The 23,381-nt window shown below is 45.7% G+C and overlaps 1 protein-coding gene across 3 annotated transcripts in view; it reads left to right on the forward strand.

Moving 5' to 3' along the window:
- NFIC (nuclear factor I C) overlaps positions 1–22,351 on the forward strand; it is a 293,718-nt gene extending 271,367 nt beyond the window's left edge. For all 3 annotated transcript variants that reach the window (XM_056572735.1, XM_056572744.1, XM_056572724.1), the window contains one exon: positions 22,228–22,351. In XM_056572735.1, the coding sequence (XP_056428710.1) occupies positions 22,228–22,245 (18 nt within the window). In that variant the 3' untranslated portion in view covers positions 22,246–22,351. The remainder of the gene's footprint in view (positions 1–22,227) is intronic.
- Positions 22,352–23,381: the final 1,030 nt, after the last annotated feature.

Raw genomic sequence — 23,381 nt, forward strand, 5'->3', positions numbered from 1 at the left:
CACCCCGGCTCCCGTACCTGACTCGCTCTCCCTCGGTCCTGTCCCGGCGCGCGCGGCCCCGCTCCCTAGGGCGCGCGCGCGCCGGGTCTTTGCGATTTAAAGGGCCACTGCGCCGCTGATTGGCGCAGTGATTCCAATTAGTGTCTTCACCTGTGCACTTCCCTATATCACCTCACTTCCCCTGCACTTCCTGGCCGGATCTTGTTGCCATTGTGCCAGTGAAAGCGTTTTCCTTGTGTGTTCCTAGCCTGTGTTCCAGACCTCCTGCCGTTGCCCCTGACTACGATCCTTGCTGCCTGCCCCGACCTTCTGCTACGTCCGACCTTGCTTCTGTCTACTCCCTTGTACCGCGCCTATCTTCAGCAGCCAGAGAGGTGAGCCGTTGCTAGTGGATACGACCTGGTCACTACCGCCGCAGCAAGACCATCCCGCTTTGCGGCGGGCTCTGGTGAAAACCAGTAGTGACTTAGAACCGATCCACTAGCACGGTCCACGCCAATCCCTCTCTGGCACAGAGGATCCACTACCTGCCAGCCGGCATCGTGACAGTAGATCCGGCCATGGATCCCGCTGAAGTTCCTCTGCCAGTTGTCGCTGACCTTACCACGGTGGTCGCCCAGCAGTCACAACAGATAGCGCAACAAGGCCAACAGCTGTCTCAACTGACCGTTATGCTACAGCAGTTACTACCACAGCTTCAGCAGTCATCTCCTCCGCCAGCTCCTGCACCTCCTCCGCAGCGAGTGGCCGCTCCTGGTCTACGCCTATCCTTGCCGGATAAATTTGATGGGGACTCTAAGTTTTGCCGTGGCTTTCTTTCCCAATGTTCCCTGCATCTGGAGATGATGTCGGACCTGTTTCCCACTGAAAGGTCTAAGGTGGCTTTTGTAGTCAGCCTTCTGTCTGGAAAAGCCCTGTCATGGGCCACACCGCTCTGGGACCGCAATGACCCCGTCACTGCCTCTGTACACTCCTTCTTCTCGGAAATCCGAAGTGTCTTTGAGGAACCTGCCCGAGCCTCTTCTGCTGAGACTGCCCTGTTGAACCTGGTCCAGGGTAATTCTTCCGTTGGCGAGTATGCCGTACAATTCCGTACTCTTGCTTCAGAATTATCCTGGAATAATGAGGCCCTCTGCGCGACCTTTAAAAAAGGCCTATCCAGCAACATTAAAGATGTTCTGGCCGCACGAGAAATTCCTGCCAATCTACATGAACTTATTCACTTAGCCACTCGCATTGACATGCGTTTTTCCGAAAGGCGTCAGGAGCTCCGCCAAGATATGGACTCTGTTCGCACGAGACGTTTCTTCTCCTCGGCTCCTCTCTCCTCTGGTCCCCTGCAATCTGTTCCTGTGCCTCCCGCCGTGGAGGCTATGCAGGTCGACCGGTCTCGCCTGACACCTCAAGAGAGGACACGACGCCGCATGGAGAACCTCTGCCTGTACTGTGCTAGTACCGAACACTTCCTGAGGGATTGTCCTATCCGTCCTCCCCGCCTGGAAAGACGTACGCTGACTCCGCACAAAGGTGAGACAGTCCTTGATGTCTACTCTGCTTCTCCACGTCTTACTGTGCCTGTGCGGATGTCTGCCTCTGCCTTCTCCTTCTCTACCGTGGCCTTCTTGGACTCTGGATCTGCAGGAAATTTTATTTTGGCCTCTCTCGTCAACAGGTTCAACATCCCAGTGACCAGTCTCGCCAGACCCCTTTACATCAATTGTGTAAACAATGAAAGATTGGACTGTACCATACGTTTCCGCACGGAGCCCCTTCTTATGAGCATCGGATCTCATCATGAGAGGATTGAACTTTTGGTCCTCCCCAATTGCACCTCGGAAATTCTCCTTGGACTTCCCTGGCTTCAACTTCATTCCCCAACCCTGGATTGGTCCACTGGGGAGATCAAGAGTTGGGGGCCCTCTTGTTCCAAGGACTGTCTAAAACCGGTTCCCAGTAACCCTTGCCATGACTCTGTGGTTCCTCCAGTAGCCGGTCTCCCTAAGGCCTATATGGACTTCGCGGATGTTTTCTGCAAAAAACAAGCTGAGACTCTACCTCCTCACAGGCCTTATGATTGTCCTATCGACCTCCTCCCGGGCACTACTCCACCCCGGGGCAGAATTTATCCTCTCTCTGCCCCAGAGACTCTTGCCATGTCTGAATACGTCCAGGAAAATTTAAAAAAGGGCTTTATCCGTAAATCCTCCTCTCCTGCCGGAGCCGGATTTTTCTTTGTGTCCAAAAAAGATGGCTCCCTACGTCCTTGCATTGACTACCGCGGTCTTAATAAAATCACGGTTAAGAACCGCTACCCCCTACCCCTCATCTCTGAACTCTTTGATCGCCTCCAAGGTGCCCACATCTTTACTAAATTGGACTTAAGAGGCGCCTATAACCTCATCCGCATCAGAGAGGGGGATGAGTGGAAAACGGCATTTAATACCAGAGATGGACACTTTGAGTATCTGGTCATGCCCTTTGGCCTGTGCAACGCCCCTGCTGTCTTCCAAGACTTTGTTAATGACATTTTTCGTGATCTGTTATACTCCTGTGTTGTTGTATATCTGGACGATATCCTAATTTTTTCCGCCAATCTAGAAGAACACCGCCAGCATGTCCGTATGGTTCTTCAGAGACTTCGTGACAATCAACTCTATGCCAAAATTGAGAAATGTCTGTTTGAATGCCAATCTCTTCCTTTTCTAGGATATTTGGTCTCTGGCCAGGGACTACAAATGGATCCAGACAAACTCTCTGCCGTCTTAGATTGGCCACGCCCCTCCGGACTCCGTGCTATCCAACGCTTTTTGGGGTTCGCCAATTATTACAGGCAATTTATTCCACATTTTTCTACCGTTGTGGCTCCTATCGTGGCTTTAACCAAAAAAAATGCCGATTCCAAGTCTTGGCCTCCTCAAGCGGAAGACGCCTTTAAACGACTCAAGTCTGCCTTTTCTTCAGCTCCCGTGCTCTCCAGACCTGACCCTTCCAAACCCTTCCTATTGGAGGTTGATGCCTCCTCAGTGGGAGCTGGAGCTGTTCTTCTACAAAAAAATTCTTCCGGGCATGCTGTCACTTGTGGTTTTTTTTCTAGGACCTTCTCTCCGGCGGAGAGGAACTACTCCATCGGGGATCGAGAGCTTCTAGCCATTAAATTAGCACTTGAGGAATGGAGGCATCTGCTGGAGGGATCAAGATTTCCAGTTATTATTTACACCGACCACAAGAACCTCTCCTACCTCCAGTCTGCCCAACGGCTGAATCCTCGCCAGGCCCGGTGGTCTCTGTTCTTTGCCCGATTTAATTTTGAGATTCACTTTCGTCCTGCCGATAAGAACATTAGGGCCGATGCTCTCTCTCGTTCCTCGGATGCCTCAGAAGTTGAACTTTCTCCGCAACACATCATTCCACCTGACTGCCTGATCTCCACTTCCCCTGCCTCCATCAGGCAAACTCCTCCAGGAAAGACCTTTGTTTCTCCACGCCAACGCCTCGGAATCCTCAAATGGGGTCACTCCTCCCATCTCGCAGGTCATGTGGGCATCAAGAAATCTGTGCAACTCATCTCCCGCTTCTATTGGTGGCCGACTCTGGAGACGGATGTTGTGGACTTTGTGCGAGCCTGCACTATCTGTGCCCGGGATAAGACTCCTCGCCAGAAGCCCGCTGGTTTTCTTCATCCCCTGCCTGTCCCCGAACAGCCTTGGTCTCTGATTGGTATGGATTTTATTACTGATTTACCCCCTTCCCGTGGCAACACTGTTATTTGGGTGGTCGTTGATCGATTCTCCAAAATGGCACATTTCATCCCTCTTCCTGGTCTTCCTTCAGCGCCTCAGTTGGCTAAACAATTTTTTGTACACATTTTTCGTCTTCACGGGTTGCCTACGCAGATCGTCTCGGATAGAGGCGTCCAATTCGTGTCTAAATTCTGGAGGGCTCTCTGTAAACAACTCAAGATTAAATTAAATTTTTCTTCTGCATATCATCCCCAGTCCAATGGACAAGTAGAAAGAATTAACCAGGTCTTGGGTGATTATTTGCGACATTTTGTTTCCTCCCGCCAGGATGACTGGGCAGATCTCCTTCCATGGGCCGAATTCTCGTATAACTTCAGAGTCTCTGAATCTTCCTCCAAATCCCCATTTTTCGTGGTGTATGGCCGTCACCCTCTTCCCCCCCTCCCTACCCCCTTGCCCTCTGGTCTGCCCGCTGTGGATGAAATTTCTCGTGACCTTTCCATCATATGGAGAGAGACCCAAAATTCTCTCTTACAGGCTTCATCACGCATGAAGAAGTTCGCGGATAAGAAAAGAAGAGCTCCTCCCGTTTTTTCCCCTGGAGACAAGGTATGGCTCTCCGCTAAATATGTCCGCTTCCGTGTCCCTAGCTACAAGTTGGGACCACGCTATCTTGGTCCTTTCAAAATTTTGCGTCAAATTAATCCTGTCTCTTACAAACTTCTTCTTCCTCCTTCTCTTCGTATCCCTAATGCCTTTCACGTCTCTCTTCTTAAACCACTCATCCTCAACCGTTTTTCTCCCAAATCTGTTCCTCCCACTCCTGTTTCCGGCTCCTCGGACATCTTCTCTGTCAAAGAAATCTTAGCTTCTAAAAAGGTCAGAGGGAAAACTTTTTTTTTAGTGGACTGGGAAGGTTGTGGTCCTGAAGAGAGATCCTGGGAACCTGAGGACAACATCCTAGACAAAAGTCTGCTCCTCAGGTTCTCAGGCTCTAAGAAGAGGGGGAGACCCAAGGGGGGGGGTACTGTTACGCCGAGCGCTCCGGGTCCCCGCTCCTCCCCGGAGCGCTCGCTACACTCTCCCCGCTGCAGCGCTCCGGTCAGATCCACTGACCCGGGGCGCTGCGATTCCGCTTCCAGCCGGGATGCGATTCGCGATGCGGGTGGCGCCCGCTCGCGATGCGCACCCCGGCTCCCGTACCTGACTCGCTCTCCCTCGGTCCTGTCCCGGCGCGCGCGGCCCCGCTCCCTAGGGCGCGCGCGCGCCGGGTCTTTGCGATTTAAAGGGCCACTGCGCCGCTGATTGGCGCAGTGATTCCAATTAGTGTCTTCACCTGTGCACTTCCCTATATCACCTCACTTCCCCTGCACTTCCTGGCCGGATCTTGTTGCCATTGTGCCAGTGAAAGCGTTTTCCTTGTGTGTTCCTAGCCTGTGTTCTAGACCTCCTGCCGTTGCCCCTGACTACGATCCTTGCTGCCTGCCCCGACCTTCTGCTACGTCCGACCTTGCTTCTGTCTACTCCCTTGTACCGCGCCTATCTTCAGCAGCCAGAGAGGTGAGCCGTTGCTAGTGGATACGACCTGGTCACTACCGCCGCAGCAAGACCATCCCGCTTTGCGGCGGGCTCTGGTGAAAACCAGTAGTGACTTAGAACCGATCCACTAGCACGGTCCACGCCAATCCCTCTCTGGCACAGAGGATCCACTACCTGCCAGCCGGCATCGTGACATATCTCTTCTTCTATATTACCAATTCTAAAACTTAGCACAAACTAAGATAGCAAGGAGTCAGAGAATATATCAGAATGGCAATCAATTTTGTCATGGAACATCTTTTATGAAGGTGCTATGAGTGATACAAGGGAATATGATAATTTTTCACATTATTATTAATGACCCATATAGTAAAACTTATTGACATGGCAATCAAACATGTATATTGTTGGATACCCCAACATTTGTTCCACAAATTCCTTCAGCACTCATTGTGCTGTCTCCTCTGCCACCCAAAAAGCGTGTTCATTAGTTACACGTATCTGTAGTCTGTAGTTTTAATGCAGTTCTGTTGCATTTCATATTGTTCCGCAAACATCTTTAGTATCGTCATCTCTGGCACGCAAAAGTGTGTTCCTCTGACACGTATCTGGCCTGTTAACACAGTTTTGTTGATTTTCATATTTTTCTGCAAACACACCTTAAATATTTCTAGCTGTGTACACGCAAACACACATTATAATAAAAAGCCTGTGCAGTCCAAACACATTAGGCTTCTAAAGCAACTATATTTTTACATTTTGGTTTTATTAAACTTGCCTTATACGTACATTGTTGTACGATAAACAGAGTTCAAAGCAGTGAAACTTAAAGTTGACAAGTAGGTTGGTGAAATATCACCCAAAAAATATAAAACGATCCTTAAAAAATATGTCTGGTAAAGGAATTGTCTGTCCTAGAGGGTCTGTTTCCTCATCTCTGTCTTTGCTTCCACCCCTACTGCTACGCAGGAGGATAGCATGGTTAGCCTTGGGAGCGTGCTGCTGAGGTGGGGGGAAGGCTGCAGTGGCCGAGCATAGCACTAGTGGAACTGGTGGTAGTCGTTTGTGAGGATTCTGGAATGCATCATGGTGTATGTGGTGCGGGGGGGGGGATGAGGAGGCCACAATGGAGAGCAGGGAAAAAAAGAGAACAGAGATGGCACTCCAATGGTGAAATACATTGGAATAAGGTTTTTAGAGAAAAAAAATGAAATGGTGCTCACCTTTTTGTGTTGTGCTGGCAGGCACAACACTGTTGTACGCTTTAAGTATATGTGTCGGGAGGCAGCCGGCCGTCGGTCCCACTTTGCAAGCGGGCTGGAACAGGATTTCAGATATGGAATCGGGGTTGCCTTTGCCTTGCAGGGCTAGCCAGATGTCCGAGGAAAATTCCGACTTTAAGGATTGGTGGGCGCTCGCCCGAGGATGACACTGAGTCAGTGTAGATTTTAAAGCTTTATTTCTGTGCGAAACAATGCGTTTCGAGGGGGCACCCCTCTTCGTCAGGTTTATAGCAAGACAGTACATTTTACAATAACTTACATACAGTACATTAGATTTCAGATTTTGTCGGGAGAGAGGGTCGCGGGGTCAGTGATGATGTCACATGACCCCGGGGTCCGCTGCTGGGTGGACTAGACCTGCACAGTATTCTTGTGGGGCTGGGTAGAACTATTTGAAAATTTCCCTGTTGAAACCAATAGGCTGCGTGAAGCCTATGTGAAGTGTGCTGGCACGATCGACTGCTAAGCAGAAGGGATGGTGGCCAGGCAGTGAATGGGGTGATAGTTACATGTATCAAATCCTGGCACGGGCATGAACTTTATTGTGTCACTGGACTTGCATGTGTCAATGAACTTACATTTACCTGGGGTTTACAAATGTAGGTCACTGGGTTAATTGATTGAGGATGTATGTTAACCCCTTAACGACAATGAACGTAAATGTACGTCATGGTGACGTGGTACTTAGCGCGCCATGACGGAGCGGTGCTCGCGTCATGCCCAGCAGGTCCCGGCTGATATCAGCAGCCAGGGACCCGCCGGTAATGGCGGACATCCGCGATTGCGCGGATGTCCGCCATTAACCCCTCCGATGCCGTGATCAATACAGATCACGGCATTGCGGTAGTTTGAATGGACGATCGGATCGATCGAATCGCCCGCAGCGCTGCTGCGGGGATCCGATCATCCAGCATGGCGGCCGGAGGTCCCCTCACCTTGCTCCGGCCGTCTCCCGGGGTCTTCTGCTCTGGTCTGAGATCGAGCAGACCAGAGCAGAAGATCACCGATAATACTGAGCAGTGCTGTGTCCTATACATATCACTGCACAGTATTAGCAATCAACTGATTGCAATGAATAGTCCCCTATGGGGACATAAAAAGTGTAAAAAAATGTAAAGTAAAAAAATTTGAAAAATCCCCTCCCCCAATAAAAAGTAAAACGTCTGTTTTTCCCCATTTTACCCCCCAAAAAGCGTAAAAAAGTTATTAATACACATATTTGGTATCGCCGGTGCGTAAAAGTATGAACTATTAAAATATATTGTTAATTATCCCGTACGGTGAACGGCATAAATGTAAAAAAAATTAAAAAAAGTCCAAAATTGCTGCTTTTTGTCACATTTTATTAAAAAAAATTAATAAAAATGAATAAAAAGTAAAACTTAAGCAAAAGCGGTACTGATAAAAACTACAGATCATGGCGCAAAAAATGAGCCCTCATATTGCCCCATATACGGAAAAATTAGAAAGTTATAGGTGGTCAAAATAGGGCAATTTCAAACATACTAATTTTGTTAAAATGGTTTGAGATTTTTTTTAAGCGGTACAACATAGAAAAACATATAACATGGGTATCATTTTAATCGTATTGACCCACAGAATAAAGAAAACATTTCATTTTTACCGGAAAGTGTACAGCGTGAAAACAAAACCTTCCAAAAATTTGCTAAATTGCGGTTTTCTTTTCCATTTTCCCACATAAATAATATTTGTTTGGTTGCGCCATACATTTTATGGTAAAATGAGTGATGTCAATACAAAGTACAATTGGTGACGCAAAAAACAAGCCCTCATATGAGTCTGTGGATGGAAATATAAGAGAGTTATGATTTTTAGAAGGCGAGGAGGAAAAAACAAAAATGCTCAAATAAAATTGGTCTGGTCCTTAAGGCCAAAATGGGCTTGGTCCTTAAGGGGTTAATGATGATTGACAGTGTTGGTTAGTAACCGTGGGAATGTAAACACAGGCCACGTGGATGCAGTGATGCGAGTATAGTTGTAACATTGTATGACTTAGAAAAAAGAAAACATAGAGAATTCTTGCGCATACAGGTATAGGCCAGTAGATGGCAGCAGAGGCATACAGATGATAGCTGCCTAGGTGTGAGAGCATGAGAATAGTACACAGTGGTAAAACTGGCTGCTTATTGTATATTTTTTGTTTGTATTTGGGACTGGGTGGCTGATGGTACATGGTGACCTGCCGTATGTTGGAGGGGTGTAGTGGGGTCCCCCTTGGAGGAGGGGAAGAATGATATGACTAGGAGTTATTAATGGGGTTTTCAGGTGGAGTGCAGGTGATGGGGTGGTGGGAGGGTACTGGGGATTGGGTGGCTTGTGTAATTTATTTGATGAGTTCTATGGCCTCATTAAGTTCCAGGGGCTGGAGAGTGCAAAGTTTAAAAATCCAATACATTTCCCTTCGGATGAGATTTTGCAGTCGGTTGGAGCTGTAAGTGGGAATATGATCTATGGGACAGATGGTGATGGGGTCTTGGTTTCCGGATGTTTTTCAGCACTGTGTCTGGATACACTCTGTAGGTGAAATTTCTTTTTTATGTTGTTACAGTGTTTGTTGAGTCTGGATTGGAGTTCCTGGGTGGTTCTGCCCACATAGTTTTTACCGCAGATGCAAGAGATGACATAGATTACGTAACTGGATTTGCATGTTAAGGGGAATTTGATGGGGAATTTGATGGGGAATTTTTCGCCTGTATGAAGGTTTGTGAAAAATAATTTTTTGGGTAAAATGGTGTTGCAGCAGAGGCAGTTTTTTGTGTGATCTTTTTGGTGCACTGGTGGTTTTTGGTTGGTTTTTCATGGTGTGTTGTCAGAGTCGGCTTGGGGCAATGATGCTTCTTAATGTTGGTGACCTGTGGTAGGTAATTGTGGGTTTGTCGTGAAGTATGGTTTCGAGGAGGGGGTCAGATTGTAGGATGTGCCAGTGTTTGCGAAGTATGGCTTATATTTGGTTATGGGCGAAGTTGTACATGGTGATGAAGTTGCTCCTGTTTTGGGTGGTTGTTGTTAGTAGATTTGTTTTTTGGTTTGAGGCATTCTTCCTGTGTGAGATGTTTGGTTTTATTGTACGCTTCTTTTAGTAGTGGTTCTGGATATCCTTTTTCTTTGAAGCGGTTGTGTAGTATTTTGGCTTGAGTTCTGAAGTCATTATTTTCTGTGCAGTTTTTCCGGATTCTTTTGTATTGGCTGTATGGTACGTTGGTTTTCCATTTTTTGAGGTGGCCGCTATTGAATGGCAGATAACTGTTGGAGTCGACTTTTTTGAAGTGAGTAATGGTGTTTATTTTTAGGTTTGTTCTGAATTTCTATGTCAAGAAAGTCTATCTTGACAGGTGAGTGATTGGAGGTGAGGCTTATCACCCAGGTGTTGTTATTGATTTTATTGATGAATTCATGGATGAGTTCAGGTGGTCCATCCCATATGAAAAAAAGGTCGTCGATGTATCTTCTGTAGAGTTTTAAGTGTTGCTTGTAGATGTCCTGGGAGGTGATTTAGTATGGTGGTGATGGTTTGGATTCCGATGTTGTGGCGTTTGTTGGTATAGAGGGCGGATACGTCCATTTTGATGAAGTGGAAGTTGTCTTTGAATTCTATTGATTTTAAGAGGGTTATGGGATCATCTGAGCTTTTTAGATAACTTGGAATGACACAGCAGAAGTGCTAACTGAAAGTGGTGGGGATAATGAAGATGAGTTTAAAGAGTAGGATGTCAGTGGGCTTTCTGGTCCGAGCAACTCAGTGACGGTGACACTGGTGCTGGATCTGAAGGCTTGAGAAAAATTTTTCTAGAACAGGGGCACAGTCGGGTGTTGATGTACCTAGCTATTAATGGTATCCTGTGTGGAAATTCTTTACTATGTTACCAGATTCAGGAAAGCAGGCATGGTGACCTGCGGAGAGAAAGTGATGCACAGGCAGGGTCCAAATTTAGGAATTAGGCCTCTACATCAGCACCTCATGTATCACAAAGCCTGGGTAAAAGTATACCCAGTTCACCAATGCCTGCTCTCTGCTGGCTACAGATAACTCTACCTCCTTGCCGTCTGCTGTACGCTGGCTACTACTAGAAACACCAATCCACCATCAATCTACTTCCATCCAGACCTACACGTACGCAACCCATGACAACCCACAATAAAAGGGATCATTTTTGGGACACTTGTAAAAATCCATGGAATCTTCTTCATTTGCTAAGAAGCCAGAGCTGCTAGCCAAGTTCAAATGTGTTGCATTTGCAACCACCATGCGGCCAGCCAGGGCTGCTGGCCAAAAGGAAATTTAATTTTTGGCAAACATGCTACTTTCAGCCAGACCCCATGGACTTCTGGCTCACCAGATTAGACCATTGGCCAGAACTTGCCCAGTTTGCCATGAGTGCTCTCTCTTGTCAACCCTCTAGTGTGGCCTCGGAGAGAGTGTTCAGTGCAGCAGGTGGCGTGGTCACAAGATTGTCAGCCAGCAGCGTGGAAAAACTGAGGAATTTAAACCTCCTGTACCAGATGCCACTGATACCACCACCCCTGCTGGATGCTAGTGACATTAGTCCGCCATCTCATGTTGTACGCTAGTGACATCAGTTCTTCATCTCGTGCTGTATGCTTTAAACATCTGTCTTCCATCTCATGCTGTACGCTATTAACATCAGTCAGCCATCACCTGCTGTACATGGGATACTACTAGTAACACCAATTCACCATAACCCTACTTCCAGCCAGGACCTACTTCCAGTTATGGCATCTCGCCATAACTGATCCTTAAAATCACTTTAAAACTACTTGAATACACTCCTAACAGTGTGAGACAGGTTTTTAGAGCTGTTAGGCACTGTTTTAAACATGTTTTGGGGCTTATTTCATTGCCAATTCAAGGGGAACCCAGCCAAACCGAACTCGCGACTTTCAAAAAGTTCGGCAAGTCCGTCAAAAGTTTGCTTAATTCTAGTCAATAAACATGACACCCATGACAATTACCAGAACTAGTATTAATATAAAATGTTTTATTCTTAATGCTCCCTTGGGCCAAGCTTTGGCCCTTTTCTGTCCAGCCTGAGCACTACGTCTAGAGGAAAGAAGGTTTTACCATTATCACAGATGTGGATTCTTACTGTAAGAGCATTAAAACTATGGAGCTCTCTGCCACATGATGCTGTGATATCTGATTCAATAAACAAGTTCAAGGGGGGGTGGCTGGAAGTTTTTCTGAAAGAAAAAAAAAGTCTGATTGCCATATCGGAGTCGAGAAGGAATTTTTGTCATGGGGCAATTGGCATCAGCCTTATGGAGATTTTTTTTTGCCTTTCCCTGGTTTAACATAGTAGGGTTTTAGATTGAACTTGATGGACTTTTGTCTTTTTTTTTTAACCTTACAAACTATGTACCACCAAGGTATCAGTGATATAAACATACTGCAGGCATTGGTGCTGAACACAGTTAGTGCATGTGTGCATGCTTACACCTGAAAGTCCTGTATTTGCACATGTGTTGAATCTGTTTTGCTGCTGTTCACAGATTGCGTTGAGGTCAAGGCAGACTGGGACAGCCATGGAAGGGGAAAGATGGATAAATCATAAAACTACAGTCATATTTTGTCCTGTGGACGCAAAGTATTAAGACCTTTAGTATTTATGTTGCCAATATTTTAGAAAGTAGACAACCACTTTAACCTGTTAAGGACCCAGGGCATACGGGTACATCCTGACACCCTGGTACTTAAGGACCCAGGATGTACCTGTACGCCTGTGCGAATTTCGGTCCCTGCCGTACACTGGGCGGGGACTGGACCAGGGTGACTGCTGATATCGATAAGCAGGCACCCTGCGCAAATACCCCCCCTCCCCGCATGTCGACGCTCGCCGCAAATCGCCGGTGAATTCACACTGGTGATTTGAGGCTATTCCGGGTCATATGGGTCTATGGTGACCCATAAAATAAGGGGGATCGGGGTTGTCCAAGACACCCACGATCCGCCTGAAGGGATAGGAGTGAGGCTGAAGGGGTGCCACCCCTCCTATCCCTGCTATTGGTCATATAGAAGCGACGACCAATAGCAGATCGGGGGTGGGGGGGTTAACTTTCGGTTTCCCCATTCTGCCCACCCACAATAGGCGGGGCAAAATGGGGAGACCGACAGGGACTGGTGCCGAAGGCCCACTTACCTGTTGGTTGCTGCGGGCGGCAATCAGCTGCGGTGATTGGTGGGCGGCGATGTTCGCGGCTGACTCCCTGGATCTTACAGAAGCCGGTGAGTTGCCTAGCAACATCTGGAGGGCTACAGTTTGAGACCACTATACAGTGGTCTCTAAACTATAGCCCTCCAGATGTTGCAAAACTACAACTCCCAGCATGCCCAGACAGCTGCCCACACAGCAGTTTGCTGCTGGGCATGCTGGGATTTGTAGTTTTGAAACATCTGGAGGGCCACAGTTTAGAGATCACTGTGCAGTGGTCTCTAAACTGTAGCCCTCCAGATGTTGCTAAACTGCAAATCCCAGCATGCCCAAACACATAATAAAGCATAAAACACTACATATACACCCCCATACACTGTCCCCTCCAATAAAAATGAAAAACATATTGTATGGCAGTGTTTCCAAAAAGGAGCCTCCAGCTGTTGCAAAACAACAACTCCCAGCATTTCCGGATAGCCACTGGCTGTCCAGGCATGCTGGAAGTTTAGCAACAGCTGGAGGCACCCTGTTTGTGAATCACTGGCGTAGAATACCCCTATGTCCACCCCTATGCAATCCCTAATTTAGTCCTCAAATGCGCCTTGCGCTCTCTCACTTCGGAGTCCTGTAGTATTTCAAGGAAACAGTTTAGGGCCACATATGGGGTATTTCCGTACTCAGGAGAAATTGCACTACAAATTTTGGGGGGCTTTTTCTCCTTTTACCCCTTATGAAAAGGAAAAGTTGGGGGCTACACCAGCCTGTTAGTGTAAATGTTTTTATTTTTTTACACTAACATGCTGGTGTTGACCCATGCTTTTTATTTTCAAAAGCGTTAAAAGGAAAAAAAAGACCCCAAAAATGTTTAACGCAATTTCTCCTGAGTACGGAAATACCCCATATGTGGTGTAAAATTCTCTGCGGGCGCACAACAAGGCTCAGGAGTGAGAGCGCACTATGTACATTTGAGGCCTAAATTGGTGATTTGGCTGATTTTACAGCGTTTCTGACATAAACGCAAAAAAATAAATACCCACATGTGACCCCATTTTGGAAACTACACCCCTCACGTAACGTAACAAGGAGTATAGTGAGCCTTAACACCCCTCAGGTGTTTAATGAAAATTCTTCAAAGTTGGATGGAAAAATGAAAAAAAATGCTGGCGTTACCTTACATTTTTCATTTTTTCAAGGGAAAACTGCGGGCGAACTACAATGCTCAGAAGAGAAGGTGCGCCATTGGGCTTTCTGAGAGAAAAATTGTCCAGAATTGAAGGCCACGTGTGTTTACAAAGCCCCCATAGTGCCAGAACAATGGACCCCCCCACATGTGACCCCATTGTGGAAACTACACTCCTCAAGTAATGTAATAAGGGGTACAGTAAACATTTACGCCCCACAGGTGTCTGACAGATTTTTGGAACAGTGGTCTGTGAAAATGAAAAATGTAGTTTTTCATTTGCACAGCCCACTGTTCCAAAGATCTGTCAAACGCCAGTGTGGTGTAAATACTCACTGAACCCCTTATTAAATTCTGTGAGGGGTGTAGTTTCCAAAATGGGGTCACATGTGGGGAGGGGTCCACTGTTCTGGTACCATGGGGGGCTTTGTAAACACACATGGCCCCTGACTTCCATTCCAAAAAATTTTCTTTCCAAAAGCTCAATGGCGCTCCCCCTCTTCTGAGCATCATAGTGCGCTAGCAGAGCACTTGACATCCACACATGGGGTATTTCCATACTCAGAAGAAATGGGGTTACAATTTTGGGGTCATTTTCTCCTATTACCCCTTGTAAAAATTACAAATTTGGGGGAAAAACTGCATTTTAGTGAAAAAAATGTTTTTTCATTTACACATTCAACTTTAACAAAAAGTCATCAAACACCTGTGAGGTGTTAAGGCTCACTGTACCCCTTGTTACGTTTCTTGAGGGGTGTAGTTTCCAAAATAGTGTGCCACATGTTTGTTTGTTTTTTGCTGTTCTGGCAGCAGAAGGGCTTCCTAAATGCGACATGCCCCCAACAACCATTTCAGCAAAATTCAGTTTCCAAGAGCCAAATGTGACTCCTTCTCTTCTGAGCATTGTAGTGCGCCAGCAGAGCACTTGACGTCCACACATGGGGTATATTTACATACTCAGAAGAGATGGGGTTACAAATTTTGGGGGGCATTTTCTCTTTTTACCCCTTGTAAAAATAAAAAATTTGGGGGAAAACTAGCATTTTATTGGAAAAAAAAAAGAATTTGCAAATCCAAATTTAACGAAAAGTTGTCAAACACCTGTGGGGTGTTAAGGCTTGCTGTACCCCTTGTTATGTTCCTTGAGGGGTGTAGTTTCCAAAATAGTGCGCCATGTGTTTTTTTTTGCTGTTCTGGCAGCATAGGGGTTTCCTAAATGCGACATGCCCCCCAACAACCATTTCAGCAACATTTGCTTTCCAAAAGCCAAATGTGACTCCTTCTCTTCTGAGCATTGTAGTACGCCAGCAGAGCACTTGACGTCCACACAGGGGGTATATTTACATACTCAGAAGAGATGGGGTTACAAATTTTGGTTGGCATTTTCTTCTTTTACCCCTTGTAAAAATTAAACATTTGGGGGAAAACAAGCATTTTAGTGAAAAAATATAATAATTTGCACATCCAAATTTTACGAAAAGTTGTCAAACATGTGTGGGGTGTTAAGTCTTGCTGTACCCCTTGTTACGTTCCTTGAGGGGTGTAGTTTCCAAAATAGTATGCCATGTGTTTTTCTTGCTGTTTCTAGCTGCATAGGGGCTTCTTAAATATGACATGCCCCCCAAAAACCATTTCAGAAAAACTCACCCTCCAAAATCCCACTGTCGCTCCTTCCCTTCTGAGCCCTCTAGTGCACCCGCCGAACACTTGACATACACATATGAGGTATTTCCTTACTCGAGAGAAATTGGGTTACAAATTTTAGGTAGATTTCTCTCCTTTTACCCCTTGTAAAAATTCAAAAATTGGGTCTACAAGAACATGCCAGTGTAAAAAATGAAGATTTTGAATTTTCTCCTTCAATTTGCTGCTATTCCTGTGAAACACCTAAAGGGTTAACAAACCTCTTGAATGTCATGTTGAATACTTTGCGGGGTGCAGTTTTTATAATGGGGTAATTTATGGGGTATTTCTAATATGAAGGCCCTTCAAATCCCCTTCAAAACTGAACTGGTCCCTGAACAATTTCGATTTTGAAAATGTTGTGAATAATTTGAAAATTGCTGCTATACTTTGAAGCCCTCTGATGTCTTCCAAAAACAATCATAAAGTAGACATATTGTATATGTGAATCAATATATAATTTATTTGGAATATCCATTTCCTGATCGTCCTACGGCGGCACACCACGGGTTAACTTTCCTTCTAACCCCAGAAACAGAAGAGTTAGTAAGCAGTATGCTAATACAGAAACAAGGTAATTAGGCATAATTAGTAATTAGACAACTCCTAGCTAGGATACAAAAGACCCCACAAAACAGGGAACACTCGTATTTAATTTTCTTCTGAAAGAAGACAGAAGAGCCTACAGAAGCAAGGCCCCAAACCCTCAGGCTTCTGGGGTCCCTGGGGTGAAATAAGGTCGCGTACTGGGGGCTCCCCTAGTTCTCCGACTATCTCCCCCTCCTCCGGTACCTGCCTCCTTCATGCCGATCGCCAGCGCTAGATGCCCAGGGCTGTCAACTGCCGGTGGGGGTGAGTTTGTGGTCTCCGGTCACCCGGTGATTCGCAAGTAAGCGCCGTCATGCTCACCTGTTGAAGGTTCATGCCGGAATTGCGCAGCGCGTCCCACGTGTCTTCCCTGCTAGGTTTTCTATGTGAGACGTGCGCGCGCAGGGGAACTTCCGGCTGCAATTGCGATAGGCTGTCAGTGCACAGCTCGCGGCGGCGGTGCGCACGGCGCATGTGCAATCCCTTCTGCGCATAAAAGCGCTACCCTGCCACTGGGAAGCTGCGCTTAGCCTAAGCAGCAGACTTCTCAGTTGGCAGAGGTAAGGAGTATTCCAAAGCTTGTCCAAAAGCTCCCTGAGTACCTATACCTTTCTTCTTAGTCTAATAAAAGTTTTTTCTCCCTTAGATGTCCCAATCTAGGAGGAAAAGATCCAGAAAATCCCACCATAGGGAATGTACAAAGTGCAAGCAGCCCTTACCTGATGAGTGGCAGGATGACATCTGTTCATTATGCGCCACACCCCCACACGCCTCAGCCCCAGTGGATCCTAAAGCCTTTCTGGGATGGTTTAGGACAGAGTTGTTCTCCACCTTTTCCGAAGTTAAGGCATCTTTGGGTGTAAAAAAGCACAAAACATCTCATAAGCAGCCGTCTCCCTCCTCATCCTCATCATCTGACTCCAATGATTCAAGCAGCTCTGAGCTGGTAGAAGTTAAGGAGGTTGAGATTCCAGAAGACCTTTATCTGTTGGATAAGGATAAGGTGCACACACTGTTAGCGGCGACCAAAGAGGTCCTTGAGAGCAGTGAGGATGTCTCTCAAAAATTACAGAGAGACCAGCTATATTATTTTCCGCCATCTAACGATAGGTTGCTACCATCACACCCCATTATTAAAGACTGGTTTCGGAAGGACTGGTCAAAACCAGAAAAGTATACTGATCCTGGTTCAAGACTACGCTCCACCTATAGACTCTCTCCAGCGGCTTATGAAGAATGGGAAAATCCACCCAAAGTGGACCTAGCAGCAGCCCGCTTGACAAAGAAAGCCATCTTTCCGTCCGAAGAATCGACCTTACTGTCGGACCCAATGGAGAGGAAGGCAGACCTCCTTTGCAAGAAATCATATGGATCAGCAGCCGCAGCAGCTAAGGTAGCAGCGTCATCACTACCAGTCGCTAGAGCTCTACGGATCTGGGTGTCAGATCTGGCCCGGGATATTAAAGATGGGGTGTCCCGAAAGGACCTCCTAAAAAGCTTCCCACTGATCAAGTCTGCAACAGAGTTTCTATGTGACGCCCCGCTGGACGTCATGAAGTTTTCTTCTAGGACCTTAGCATTGTCCAACGCGACAAGAAGAGCACTGTGGATTAAGAACTGGGGGGGAGATATATCTATAGCTTTGTGAAGCTTCCTTTTCACCCTTCCTCTTTATTTGGTCCTCAATTAAAGGGCATATTAAAATCCCTGAGAAAAGACAAGGGAGAATATTTTCCATATGAAGATAAAAGATCTGGTAAATATGGTAATTCACGTAGAAGGAGTCGATACTCGAGTCCATACAGGAAAAGGGGGAATTTTCGTCAGACCGGTGCAAGACGTCAGTACCCCAAGAGGCAGGAGTCCGCAGCGTCAAAGAAGAAGCCATTTCTGCGGAAAGACAAGGACCAATGACGCCAGGATTCAGTTGCACCCAGTGGGAGGCAGACTTCAAGCCTTTGCGAATATCTGGTCCCAAACCTCCTCAGATGCCTGGGTGTCAGATACAGTGGAAAACGGATATACTCTAGAACTCCGGTCAATCCCTCCAGACAAGTACATGGTGAATCGAGCTTCTCCAATAGTCTCGGATTTAATTCATCAATTTCTTCTCAAAAGAGCCTTAGAAGAAGTTCCAGTAGCCGAGCAAGGGAAGGGGTTCTACTCCCCCATCTTTGCGGTACCCAAGTCCAGCGGCGATTGGAGGTTAGTCATAGACTTGTCAGATCTCAACAAATTCTTTGTGAAGAAACGGTTCAAAATGGAATTGATAAAGTCGGCTGTCCTAGACATCCAGAAAGGGGACTATATGGCATCACTGGACCTCCAGGATGCATATCTGCATATTCCAGTCCGACCATCTCACCGCAGGTTTCTTCGTATAGCAGTGAAGAGTCAAGGTCATGTCAGACACCTTCAATTTACTTGTATTCCCTTCGGGATAACGTCAGCACCCAGGGTCTTCACGAAAGTCGTCGTGGTCCTGATAGCCCATCTGAGACTATTGGGCATTCATGTGACACCGTACCTGGACGACTGGCTTATCAAAGCCCGGTCGAAACAACTCCTCATCAGCCATCTTCAGGTAGTGATAGAAGTCCTGAACGATCATGGGTTTCTCATAAACTACAACAAGTCACACTTAATACCCACTCAGAGAATTACCTTTCTGGGATTTATAGTGGACTCCAGCCGCATGAGGTTGTTTTTATCGGAAGAGAGGTCAACCAACATCTCCCAGAGTCTCCAAGCTCTGTTAGGTCTCCAGACATGCACAATTCGCCATGCCATGAAGATACTGGGTCTCTTAACATCATCAATAGAGGCTGTCTTGTGGGCAAAGTCACACATCAGGAGTCTCCAGTCACACATCCTGTCCAGGTGGGACAAGTCTCAATCGTCCCTGGATTCTACTATTCATCTTCCGAGGAGACTCAAGAAAGATCTTCTGTGGTGGCTGAATCCTCTGCGTTTCCTCCAGGGCAGGAGTCTGATATGTCCCCAACCGATAGTCCTCACTACGGATGCCTCCGCTTACGGTTGGGGTGCCCATGTCAGAAGCCTGTGGGTGCAAAGAGTCTGGAAAAGGGAAGAAGCAGCGAAATCCTCCAATTTCAAGGAGATGAAAGCAGTCTTCCTGGCATTGAAAAACTTCAGAGACACCCTGAAGAACCATCATGTGCAAGTTCAGACAGACAATCTTCCAACTGTTTTCTATATAAACAAGCAAGGTGGCACCAGAAGCAGAGAACTTCAGAAGTTATGTGCACGAATGATGAGCTGGGCAGAGAAGAATCTGCTCTCCATCTCAGCAGTCCACATAAGAGGTGTACAGAACTGCAGGGCAGATTGGCTAAGCAGGAAGAAAATCTTGCCGGGAGAATGGGGTCTCAACCCGAAGGTCTTCCGTTCGTTGGTGATGAAATGGGGATCGCCGACGATGGATGTCTTCGCCTCTCAAGAGAACAAGAAACTGCCAAAGTTCTGCTCTCTCTCTCCAGCGGGTCACCCCTTCGCAGTAGACGGCCTGTCGGTAACTTGGAGGGGGAAGTTTATCTATGCCTTCCCTCCCCTCCCGTTAATTCCTCGGGTGCTCAGGAAGATCCTCGACGAGCAAGTCCATGCGATAGTGATCATGCCCTTCTGGCCACGACGGGCATGGTTTCAACTCGCCTGGGAAACATCGAAAGGAGACTTCCTCAAGCTTCCTCCGATAGAAGATCTCCTCCTACAAGGAGGCCTCCTTCACCCAGACCCAGGCAGCCTAGACCTGACGGCATGGAATTTGAACGCCTAGGGTTAGAAGAGCAAGGCTTTGCCTCCAGCGTGATCGATACATTGATGGCTTCCAGAAAACCGTCTACGGTTAAAACTTATGCAAGAATATGGCACCTCTATTCAGGTTGGTGTTCTAGGAAACAGCTGCCTCCTTCCGAAACAACCACTCTTTTACTCTTCCTTCAGGAAGGGTTTGAAAAAGGCCTGAAGCCCAACACTCTAAAGGTGCAGGTTACAGCGATCAATGCACATCTGAACGGTCTTTTCTCAAACTCCAGCATCGTCTCCAGATTCTTCAGGGAAGAAATTACGACCACCGTATTGTCACCCATTACCATCTTGGGATTTACCGTTGGTCCTAAAAGGACTGTGTAGAGATCCGTTTGAACCACTACATTCCACATCCCTGAAATGGCTTTCCCTGAAAACACTCTTTTTGATTGCAATCACCTCAGCCAGGCGGATTGGCGAACTACAAGCCTTATCATGTAGAGAGCCATACTTGAGAGTCCTACCCAATGCGGTAATCCTCAGAACAATGCCAGGTTTTCTTCCCAAGGTTCCATCAGCCCAAAACCTGAATCAGGAGTTGGTGCTACCAGCATTGCTGGAAAAGGATGGTGAAGATCTACACCTCCTGGATGTGAGAAGAGCGGTTCTGATGTACCTAGAGAGGACCTCTTCGTTCAGATCATCCGAAGCCTTCTTCGTCCTATATCAAGGAGAGAAGAAAGGAAGGAAAGCTAGTAAAGCCTCCTTGGCCAGATGGGTCAGAGACACGATTCGGTGTTGCTACGAGTTTGAAGGTTCAACATCACCTCTTTGTCTAAGAGCTCACTCAACGCGCTCAACTGCAACCTCCTGGGCGGAGAAGTTCCACGTTCCTTTAGATCAAATTTGCCGGGCAGCAACCTGGGCGTCACCGACGACCTTCATGAAGCATTATCGGCTGGACATCTCTGCCTCTGAGGGGTCAGCTTTTGGTACAAGTGTGATTCAAGGAGCTGGTAGTATTTAGTTCCCTCCCTGTTATCTTTGGTTACCTGGACTGCTTTACAAGTCCCATGGTGTGCCGCCGTAGGACGATCAGGAAGTAGGAAATTTGTTCCTCACCTGAAATTTCCTTTTCCTGGAGTCCATAGGCGGCACAACTTTATCCCTCCCCAAATAAATTTTTCTTTATTGCTGCAAACTATACGAGTGTTCCCTGTTTTGTGGGGTCTTTTGTATCCTAGCTAGGAGTTGTCTAATTACTAATTATGCCTAATTACCTTGTTTCTGTATTAGCATACTGCTTACTAACTCTTCTGTTTCTGGGGTTAGAAGGAAAGTTAACCCGTGGTGTGCCGCCTATGGACTCCAGGAAAAGGAAATTTCAGGTGAGGAACAAATTTCCTACTTTCCTTACAAGCAGAGAGCTTCAAATTTAAAAAAAAAATGCTAAATTTTCTATTTTTTTCATCAAATTTTGGAATTTTGCACCAAGAAATTATGCAAGTATCAACAAAATTTGACCACTAACATAAAGTAGAATATGTATGAATATGTAGAATGAAAAGTAAAAGCATCCCAGACTTATTAATGCTTAAAGTGACACTGGTCATATGTGCAAAAAATGGCCGGGTCCCACACGGAAAATTGGCTGTGTCCTTAAGGGGTTAAGGAACATTCTCAATATTAGTCAAGTGACACAATACATTTAAAGGGGTACTCCAGTGGAAAACACTTTTTTTTTCTTCAAATCAACTGGTTCCAGAAAGTTAAACAGATTTGTAAATTACTTCTATTAAAAACCTTAACCCTTCCAGTACTTAACAGCTGCTGTATGCTCCACAGGAATTTCTTTTCTTTTTGAATTTCTTTCCTGTCTTACCACAGTGCTCTCTGCTGACACCTCTGTCCATGTCAGGAACTGTCCTGAGCAGGAGCAAATCCCCATAGCAAGCCTCTCCTGCTCTGTACAGTCCCTGACATGGACAGAGGTGTCAGCAGAGAGCACTGTGGTCAGACAATAAAGAAATTAAAAAAAGAAAAGAACTTCCAGTGGAGCATGCAGCAGCTGATAAGTACTGGAAGGATTAAGATTTTTAAATAGAAGTGATTTTCAAATCTGTCTAACCCAGTGAGCTACATCCTGCATGATTGCAATCATTAAAAATCTCATCCTATCAAATTCTTTCATTTTACAATGTTCAGCCTTCAATCTCACTGTTGTCTTTTATTTATCTTGCCCACTTTTTTCTTTCCAGTCATGGTACTTGGGATAGCAGCCTGACCTACCTCCCATCCACTGGAACCAGCAGACAGAAAACGAAGGTCTCTTCTGCAAAGTTTCAGGTCCAGGACAACAGCTCACTGCGTCTTTTTTTTTTTTATAAAAATTTTTCCCTCAAGAAAACGAAAAATAAATCAGTGATATACTACAGTAGTCGGTTGGAGATGAAGAAGTACAAATATACTTTGATGGGCTCTTATCTTCAAACAGGATGTCTTTGAGCTTTTGCTCTTACGTTATGGATTTTGAGAACATATACGTGTATATGATTTTAATAATCTTTTACCCTTAACTCATTAATAAACGGGTTGAATATCCAACCAGCAAGAAGGAGGAAGAACAAAAATCTTCCTGTATGGATATACTTTATTATTGTTGCTATTATTAATAATATTATTACGCGATTGATATAACTTCATTGTTTATTTACTCTGTTCTGCTCCCTTCCCGAAAAATGTCACTGTTCCTGGCTGAAGGACTTTTATTTATGACGGGACAGCTTGCCATTTGGGGGATACACAAAATATTGTGGTATGCACCTTAACCATTTCCCCAGGTCCTGTTGGTTACTTTAGAGTACCTAGTGAACTAGATACAGAAATACATCTAAATCACCACATGTGATATGTTTAGGACACTAAAGTGTTAAATATGTTACACATTTCTTGTCCATGTAGTAATTACAATCACAGATATATTTTTTTGTGATTCTTAATGTACACATATAGTATGTTGACATCTGTACGTCTGTGTGGAGAGGAATAACTATATATATATATATATATATATATATATATATATATATATATATACACACATACACACACAGTGAAACCTCTGAGTTCTTTATATATATATATATATATATATATATATATATATATATATATATCTTAACTCCATCAAGGGCTACACTTATATATATGCAAACTTTATATGTATGTATCCATGTGTATATTTTATAACACATAAGTGTACTGACAGATGAGACAGATTACCAAATCATGTTAACTACCACAAATACAAAGATTGTTAGCGATGTGAAATTTCCTGGATTGTTAATAATCTATACGTCTATAGCCAGCTTCAAGATATATGTGTTAACTCTTATGATCAGCAATACACAGA

The sequence above is a fragment of the Hyla sarda genome, chromosome 1, assembly GCF_029499605.1.
Source record: "Hyla sarda isolate aHylSar1 chromosome 1, aHylSar1.hap1, whole genome shotgun sequence".
Taxonomy (NCBI): domain Eukaryota; kingdom Metazoa; phylum Chordata; class Amphibia; order Anura; family Hylidae; genus Hyla; species Hyla sarda.